This window comes from Phoca vitulina, unplaced genomic scaffold (genome assembly GCF_004348235.1).
Source record: "Phoca vitulina isolate PV1807 unplaced genomic scaffold, GSC_HSeal_1.0 scaffold2, whole genome shotgun sequence".
Taxonomy (NCBI): domain Eukaryota; kingdom Metazoa; phylum Chordata; class Mammalia; order Carnivora; family Phocidae; genus Phoca; species Phoca vitulina.
In genome coordinates this window covers 45,477,958-45,487,780 of record NW_022589705.1, presented here as the reverse complement: position 1 = coordinate 45,487,780, position 9,823 = coordinate 45,477,958, and the positions used below count along the sequence as shown (strand labels likewise).

Here is a 9,823-nt window from a genome sequence, read left to right as displayed (position 1 = left end):
GTATTCTTGGCTGCATATTTTTCTCTTTTAGTGCTCTGAATATGTCCTGCCAGTCCTTTCTGGCCTGCCAGGTCTCTGTGGATAAGTCTGTTGCCAATCTAATGTTTCTACCATTGTAGGTTACATATCTCTTCTCCCGAGCTGCTTTCAGGATTTTCTTTTTGTCTCTGAGACTCGTAAGTTTTACTATTAGATGTCGGGGTGTTGACCTATTTTTATTGATTTTGAGAGGGGTTCTCTGTGCTTCCTGGATTTTGATGCCTGTTTCCTTCCCCAAATTAGGAAGTTCTCTGCTATAATTTGCTCCATTATACCTTCTGCCCCTCTCTCTTTCTTCTTCTTCTGGGATCCCAATTATTCTAATGTTGTTTCGTCTTATGGTATCGTTTATCTCTCGAATTCTGCCCTTGTGATCCAGTAGTTGTTTATCTCTTTTTCTCAGCTTCTTTATTTTCCATCATTTGGTCTTCTATCTCACTGATTCTTTCTTCTGCCTCATTTATCCTAGCAGTTAGCGCCCCCATATTTGATTGCACCTCATTAATAGCCTTTTTGATTTCTACTTGGTTAGATTTTAGTTCTTTTACTTCTCCAGAAAGGGTTTCTCTAATAACTTCCATGCTTTTTTCAAGCCCAGCTAGTATCTTTAAAGTGATGATTCTGAACTCTAGATCTGACATCATACTAATGTCCGTATTGAGTAGGTCCCTGGCAGTCGGTATTACCTCTTGTTCTTTTTGTTGAGGTGATTTTTTCTGTCTTGTCATTTTGTGCAGAGGAGAATAGATTAATGAGAGAACAAAATGCTAGCAGGGTAACAACGTCCTCAGAAAATATACTCTAAACAAATCAGAAAAGACCTGAAGCAGTGGGAAAAGAAAGGAAAAGAGAGAAAAAAGAAAAAGAGAAAAAAAGAAAAAAGAAAAAGATAAAGATAAAAACAAACAAAAGCAGAACAAAACAAAACAAAACAAAAACAGAATGTGATCAAATATGATCAGGCTGGTTTATAGATCAGTGCCACAGACTAGATTTTGGGTGTATTTTGGTCTGTTAAAAGAAACTCCCTCCCAAAATTTTAAAGAAAGAAAAACTTATATATGTACAAAAGTAAGGGTTGATATGATGAAGGGATGGAATATGACTGTAAAGATGGAAATTATAAAAAATTTTAAAAAAGGATTTGATAAGTGTTTGAAAAAAGAAAGAAGAGGATTAAAAAAAAAGAAAGAAAGAAAAAAGGGGAGAATGTGATCAGGCAGGGGAGTAGAAAAAAACCATACACTAGGGATTTAGAGTATATTTTGATCTGTTAGAAGAAACTATCTCAAGATTTTAAAGAGAGAACAACTTATATATATATGCCAAAAATACGGGTAACTACTATGAAGGGATAGAATATGACTTTAAAAATGAAAAATAAAAATGTTTTTTTTTAAAAAAGGGATTGATAAGATGTTGGTTGAAAAAGGGAAAAAGAAAAATTCAAAAAAAAAGAAAAAATGAAAAAAGAAAAAAAGACAGTTAAAAAAAATAATTTACTTTGAAAGACTAAAGAATCATGGTAAAAAAGCCATGAATTCTATGTGCAGTATTCCCCTAGTGCTGGAGGTCTGCCGTTCTCATTGATCGGTAAACTTGGTCTTGGCTGGCTGTTCTCGCTGATCTCCTGGGGGAGGGGCCTGTTGCCGTGGTTCCCAAATGTCTTTGCTGGAGGCAAAATTGCCCCGCCCTTGCCGGTCCGGGCTAAGTAATCTGCTAGGGTTTGCTCTCCGGAGCTTTTGTTCCCTGCAAGCTTTCCGTACAGCTTTGGAGGCGGAGAGTGAAAATGGCGGCCTCCCAGTCTCCGCCCCGGAGGAGCCGAGAACTCGGGGTCCCGCTCCTCAGCGAACCCCCAGAGAAAAGCAGTCAGTCACTCCCGTCTCCCCGGTCTCCGGCCACACTCCGCGCTCACCCGGCCTGTGACTGCACCTTTCTATCTGGCACCCGACCCCGGGTGGAGTCTCCAAACCCAGCAGATCCCTGCAGTGCACTCCCGCACCTCTCCTCCCGGGGGAAGAAGGTGAGTCTCCCCGGATCTGCCGCTTGGTGGGTCCCTGCTGGAGGAGCAGTGGCCCGACTGCGCCGTGGATCACGGTTTATGGCAACCCCGAGCTGAGAGCCCACGCCTGGGCTCCGTCTCTGCAGCTGGCTTCCCTGCTCTGATACCTGGGAGCTCTGCCGCACTCAGGCACCCCCGGTCTTTCTGTGACCCCGAGGGTCCTGAGACCACACTGTCCCACGAGGGTTCGACCCCCCACTTCGCCACCAGAGTGACGTCCCTCAGTGGAGCAGACTTCTAAAAGTTCCGATTTTGTGCTCCGTGGCTCTATCACTTGCCAGAAGCAGCCAACGGAGGCTCCTCCCCCGCCATCTATCTTCCCGAATAACGCCTCGGGTTCACTTCTCCGCACGTCCTACCTTCCAGAAAGTGGTCGCTTTTCTGTTCAGAGAGTTGTTGCTATTCTTTTTTTTTTTTTTTTTTCCCGTGACAATCGTTTATTATAAAGATGAACCCTCATCCTCACGATAGGCTTATCGGTAGGATTTCTGGTAGCGAGCACGGGCACCAGGACCGCCAAACTTTTTGGATTCGCAGCGCCGGGATCAGCTACCAGTAGGGTCCGGTCGTATTGGATGAGGATGTCTTTGATCTCCTTCTTGGAAGCCTCATCCACGTATTTCTGGTAATAGGCCACCAGGGCTTTGGAGATGGACTGGCGGATTGCATAAATCTGGGCCACATGACCACCACCCTTCACTCGGACTCGGATGTCCACCCCGGCAAATCGCTCCTTGCCCAGAAGCAGAACAGGTTCCAGTAGCTTATATTGCAGCGTGCGAGGCTCGATCATCTCCAGTGGCCGCCCATTCACCTTGATGAGGCCGTTGCCCCGTTTGCAGTGCGCCACGGCCGTGGCTGTCTTCTTGCGTCCGAAGACCTGCACGGACTGCAGAGGACCCTTGGACGGCATGGCTGCGAAGGTAAGAGCTCCTCACCGCGGGGCACCGAAACCGGAAAAGCTGTTGCTATTCTTTTCTTCGATCTCCTGTTGAGTTTGTAGGTGTTCAGAATGGTTTGATACCTATCCAGCTGAATTCCTGAGAGGAGACGAAATCCAGGTCTCCTACTCCTCCGCCATCTTGCTCCGCCCCCCCTGTTCTATTTTATTCTTAACTATACTAACATTCTCACCTAACAGCCTTTCGACTAATCTAATTTCTTATGCACACTGATATAGCAAGTAGGTACCCTGAAATCTTAGACATAAACATTCTAGTCACCAAAAGTTAAATTCTCTTTTGAAACTTAATATTTAGGAATTTAACCTACATATTTATGTCTTATGAAATGGCCAATGAACAACTCAAGGTATGAAAAAAAAATTATCTGAAGTTGAAGACCAAATCCTGAACCCTGGGGATTCCCTCAGACCCTACCTGAATAGCCAATCTCTCCTCTTCTCTTTATGGCCTCTCCATCTCATTTTTTAGATAATTTTACATAATCATTTAGGAAAAAAATTCCCTTGGAATAAATAAGAAAGTGCCATTATCTTAATGTGACAGATAGAAAAGTAGCACAGGACCAGAACAATAATCATTTAATCCCCAAGTGGGAGATGCTGCTGAGCCTCAAAGAAGTACCTGGGGGAGTATGTGATAAAAATGTTGGTGTCAGAGTGTGCATTATTTGGTTCCAATTCCTAAATCTAGTTGCAGATACAATATTCTGACAAAAAAATTTATGAAGTCAATAGCCTGAGGATGTAAGGTTTTTGTTTCTTTGCTACTATTGACTTTGAGGCTTCAGTTTGAAATCTGTCCATTTAGGGCAGATTTGACCTTTAGAAACTCACAACTCTTTCATTGATCAAGTGAACAAATCACTTATATTCAAAAAGTAGGTACTTATTAATTGTTCACTTAAAAAATTTAGGACTCATTTTTGTAACAGAAGTGTTAAATCAATTAAACAAGGGGGCCATTAGACTGAGGTGGTTTTAATGCCTTCACAGTCTAGTGAGCAAAACAAAATCTAAGTCTGTAAATGACTCAAAGTTAAGAAATGGAATCTTAAGATCAACCAATCACAAACAGCCAACTAGGCTTTCTCAAATAAGGCAACTGCTTAAACTGTGACCAACCAAATAATTCCCTTGCATTGCTTCTGTGTCTTCTTTGTAAAAGTCTTGTCCCTAGGTCGTGTTGGTGCAGTGCTCTTAACCACCTCTGGTTTAGGACTGCCTGATTTGGACTGATTTTTGCTCAAACTCACCATTTTTAATATTCTTTAGTTTATCTTTTAACAGAAACATGGAGGGGGCCTATGAAATTATCTCACTAAGCACTTAGGTAAAGGGCACTTACAGATCTGTTTATGTTTATGTTTATGTGTCTGCTGTGGTACCAAGCTTGGAGGAATGCAAAGAAACAAACAAATATTCTTCCTACTCATAAGCCAGGAAAGGAGCAGTGTTATGCACAGTATTTATAAACAACCCGTATGATGATTACCAAATTCAAACAGTTTATGTAGGTAAACATAAGGTTGAACAAATAGAGTCTTAGGATTTAAAAGTTTAAATTGCAGAGAAAATGGCTCTTTCTTCCAACAAAATGTTTTGTTGAAATATTTGAAATATGTTTACCTAGAGTAAAAAAATGGCCCAACAGACTTAGAGCTTCTCAGAAGTGGTGCTCAGGGAAGGTAGATTTCATTTTTTTTTCAGCGTGCTTTTGTGTCCTAACAGCTTGATAGGGAGGGATGTGGTAAGCTGGCTGAAGCAGAGACTGTGTTCCTCTGGTTTGTCACTGTATCTTCAGGGTGTGGCACTGGCAGGGAAGTATGCAAATGATGCCAAATAAATGAGAGACTTTCATTGCTGAGAAGTTTCTTTCATCAGTGGTGTTTTGGCTACACAGTTGGCATTTGAACCTCTTGGTATGCTGCCATAGAGGAAATTTAACAGAGAGTTAAAGCAGATGACCTAACTGTCATTTTCAATCTTAAGAGACTATGACTTTAAGACCTTTCAAAGACTGGCAATTTGATGGGAGTGATGGAGCAAAAAGTCTAGTACCCCGGTCTCAGGAACACCACCCCTCTGACAGAATTTGAGGATTTGTTGATGAAGATAAACATTTAGAAGAAGGACTGCTGTACCCCATCAGATACAAGCTGGGACACAGGGTTTGTCTAACACAAGTTTAAGTTCATGGCCTCCAACTAATTTTGAAAAAAAAAAAAAGTTTTTTATCATACGAGGCTCAGAAATGACCTCATCAAAGTGTTGGAGGACTTCTCTCAAGGCCCGAAAGCTCCATGGGAACCATTTGAGTCTGGGGTAAGCACATAGGAGGCTTGAACTTAATTGGCTCCTTTTTTGGCTCCTCTGAGACCCTAGCTGTCTCAATATATACATGGAGGTAATGACACTTGCCGCCTTGCATTCATTAGTATAATAGCTTTAATGATTTGATTTGCTCCTATAAAAGGTGCTATATAAATGCAAATGATCACCAAGAATGATAATTAAGTCTTTAGCTGCAAACCACTCACACCTAATGTCCATATGTCAGAGAATGAGAAATGTAGAGGTATTAAGAAAACTGTCCCGTCTTTGTGCTAAATATGGTGACAGGCATTTGAAAAAGCTATGCCTTTCTCTGGTTCCATAGCCTGAGTATTTTTGCTGACTGAGGGAGATAACTGATATAATTCATCTTTCAGAAGTGTTAAATGTTAGGGAGGCAAGATGGTGCATCAAATATGGAGGGTGAGGGGGAGAAAAGGAGCAAGGAGTCTATTTCCAGGTGGGAAAACGCAAAGTCCCCAAACCTTAAGTGCATTAATAGAGAGAGATTTATCATGATTTGTACACTGTCAGCACTGTACACAAACAGCTTTACAAGAGAAAAAAAGTGCCAAAAGCAGGACCTGAGCATCTCAGCCTGAATATAGCTCAGCCCCACATGCATTGTTTTCTCTGCCCTGACCAGAATTAGATACCACTTATTGACATCGTTCGTCTCCGTGAAATCAACAATCTGATTAAATAACAAAAGCTTCAGGTCTCTTGATTTAAATTTAGAAAGAAGAGGGAATTTTTGTTGCTAGAAATATGCTTCCTTCACCCTTAAGTTCATCTGCCCATTCTACTGTTACATTTTCAAAAAAAAAAAAAAAAAAAAGATAAGCTAAAATGCAGGATAAAGGTGGCCAGGCATTCATTCCTATAACAGGTTGATTGTCCCACTTTTTTTTAAAGGATACATTTCATGGGGTTTGATTTTTACAATGTAAGCTGGAGCGCAGTTTTCGTTTTTCCTGTTAACTGATGTATTCCTTTAATAACCCTGACACTGTTGTACACGTGGCCAAACCCTCTCCTTAGCATAATACTTAAATAGAGCACTAATTATGAATAAGGAATTTTTACCATTAGCTTAGCCCCTTTATCTTCCTTGGTTTGCTTGGGACTGTTATTTTTATATTTTTTGGGCATTTCTCATTGACTTCTTACAGTATCACAATGTGATCTGATTTTAAATTCTTGTCTTTTCCTTTGTAGCCCATTTTAGTTTTATAGTTTGGCTATTTCATCTATTTCTTGATCTAAGATCAGGTCTTTCATTTGTTTATAGATAATTTACTTCTCTGGTTATTTGGGGTTTTAAGCTTAAAATGCCAGTTGAAGTGAGGAGTTCAGAAAAGAGAAGAGACTCAAAGTACTTTAGAGTCTAAGACATTTCAGTTTTATCCTAGGGGGTTAACTCCCCAATTCAAGGTGAGAAGGTTTATAAAAGTTAGAAAAACAGGTAAACTCATGAAATGACTTCTAAAGTCTCATGTAATTTGCTTTTTAAAAATGGGTTGAAAAGAGAGTATACACAACAAAAGAGTTAGTTCTGAACCTTTTTTCCCTCCCATGCAAATAGGGAAGTTGTTGTGGAAAATAGGAGAAATTTATCCAGCAGCCAGTTAATGGTAAATTTTAAAATGTAAGTGGTAATATTTTCAAAGCATATTTTAAAGCAGTCCAAACCCAGTTACAGGATTAGAGTGATTTGAATCCTCAGCAAAATTTTAAAACTTGCAAATTTGTTTTTGTTTCCTTCTCTCTTTCCATTTTTCATTCTGGTGCTACTCCACTTCACCTATATTTTAACTGTTCAAACCTCATCTGGCAGTTTAACACTCCATATGCCCTCTCTTTCCTCATCCCTTCAAAATTCCTTTCTTTGTAAGGTGATTCAGTTAGGAGAAAAATAACTGGAATCAACTTCCCTTTACCAGAGTATTTGTATACAGAGGAGAAAAATAAATTTTACAAAAGAAACAACATTTTATAAGTGGTATGATAGCTACTTTACTGGTTTTGCCTACTGTGAGCATTTGACAAAATCTTGACTTCTATGGTTAGATAGGGTTTCCCCAATAAAATAATTTATGTGTAAGAGAAATAACAAATAAATTCATTTTATTAAGCTAATTCAAGTTGATAGTGGTTGTCTGAAGCTCTGTGCTCAGAGGGTGTGTAAAGCAAAGTCAAGATGCAATAGGAAAAACAGAGCCATCAGTTAGAGATATCTTTCACAGATGAGGGACAAGGGAAATGGTGGTCCTAAAGTCAAACATTTACCATTCCTAATATATTGAACTATGTTAAGATAACCCATCCTTTAGGGGCGCCTGGGTGGCTCAGTCATTGGACGTCTGCCTTCGGCTCCGGTCGTGATCCCGGGGTCCTGGGATTGAGCCCCGCCTCAGGCTCCCTGCTTGGCGGGAAGCCTGCTTCTCCCTCTCCCACTCCCCCTGCTTGTGTTCCTGCTCTCGCTGTGTCTCTCTCTGTCAAATAAATAAATAAAATCTTTAAAAAAAAAAAAGATAACCCATCCTTTAAAGCAGGTGAGACTATTAAATAAAATAATGCTTAAGAAGTACGTAGCATGGTCCTTACGGAGATTTTGATTCAGTGTGTTTGACATGATTACAACTACACAGAAACAACAATAGCAACAACAACAGCAACTGACAAGATGAGAATGATTTTCCACTGGGACTGAAACCCATTGGCTTTACCTAGAGTAGGCAATCAATATATATAGCTGTTGAATTATCGAAATAATGTACTATGAGCTCCAGAAGCATTAAATTGATCTATGAAAATGCAAGTTATGATTACATATGTGTGGGAAATGCTGTATGGTCTGTCCCCTTTTTCAAAACTAAAACACACATTTGCTTATAGAAGTTGAGAAGTCCTCTGGTAAATAAATATATCCTATTTTGCAACATTAACTGTTCTTCCTACCAGATCAATTGCAGCACTATGCAACATCATGTCATTATTTCTGCTTTTAAAAAGACAACAGAAAACCTCTTTTTTGATTTAACCTAATTACCATCCCAATTTTCTGTCCCCTTGTACATCATATCCCCTCAGATTAGTTGCCTCTATGTCCTGTGTTATAGACTGAATCATGTCCCCCCAAATTCATATGTTGAAGCCCTAATCTCCAGTATCTCAGAATAGCTGTATTTGGAGACAGGACCTTTAAAGAAGTGACTAAGTTAAAATGAGGTAGGTCATTAGGGTATAGGCCCTAATCTATCTGACTCTTCCCTTATATGAAGAGGAAGTTTGGATACATAGACACTCAGGGTAACACATAGAGAAAAGATGATGTGAGGACACAGTGAAAAGGTGTCCCTCTGTAAACCAAGAATGAAGGCCTCAGAAGAACCCAAACCTGCTGACACCTTGATCGTGGGCTCCCAGCTTCCAGAACTCTGAGGAAATAAATTTCTGTTGCTTAAGCTACCCAGTCATAGTATTTGGTTAGGGCAGCCCTAGCAAATATTTGTCTCCCCCCATTTTCTCTTGAACCTTCTCTATTCAGATTTTTGCCCTCACTGTTCTTCCAAAACAGGTACATATTAGGATTCGACACCATTTGACACAGTTGATTACTCCTTCCTCCTTGGAAATCCTTTTCCAGTTGGCTTCTAGGACATCAAACTCTCCTGGAGACTTCAATGACTGTGCCTTCTCAGTCTTCATTCTGGATTTTCCTTATCTCCCTGATCTCGAACAGTGATTCCACCCTGGTCCCCTATTCCTCTTTCCTTCCTCCTGTCATTATCTAACACCTAGCATATACTTATTGTTATCTTCTGATTCCCTCCACAGGAATGTGAGAGATTTTTGTCTGTTTTACCCACTGATATTTCATCAATAGTTAGAACAGTACCTGGCACATACTAAGTAGGTTCAACAAAGGCTTTTTTGAATAAATTGGGTAAAACCAATCAATGTAATTAGGAAAATGGCCTTTTATCTCGTCTAGAGTCTTCCTTTACTCATTATGTCATTGTCTGATGAACTTTTCTTGTGTTCCATGCCATTTGGAGGCAGCAGAGGTTTATTTCAGTAGCACTTTAGTAAATTCTAACATAGTCTGGTGGTCAAGATTATTGGCTCTAGACTTGGACTCTATACCTTCAGTGGTTGTAATAACACACGTATATTCTTTAACTTTTTTGTGCCCTTTGCCTCAAATTTGAACAAAAACTAATGATTATTTTGCCCTACAGGGTTATCATGGAGATTAAGGGAAAGAACACATGTGAGGTACTTAAAACAGTGCTTGGCACTTGTAAATATTTACTGTTAAATTCTATCATTAATCCAATCAGAATTTCTACAGCAGAGGTGCAATGCTGGAACCTTGGCTTCTATTCTTTTATCTTTACCAGTTGCTAGTGCAGTAATCTGTA

The 9,823-nt window shown here is 40.0% G+C and overlaps 1 protein-coding gene across 1 annotated transcript; it reads right to left on the bottom strand.

Annotated features, from left to right (window-relative positions):
* Positions 1-2,527: 2,527 nt before the first annotated feature.
* On the bottom strand, positions 2,528-3,041 carry LOC116639801 (40S ribosomal protein S16-like). Its single transcript, XM_032416436.1, is given in 2 exon segments — positions 2,528-2,642; positions 2,645-3,041. Coding segments are annotated over 2 exon segments (438 nt in total). The 5' UTR covers positions 3,015-3,041; the 3' UTR covers positions 2,528-2,574.
* Positions 3,042-9,823: the final 6,782 nt, after the last annotated feature.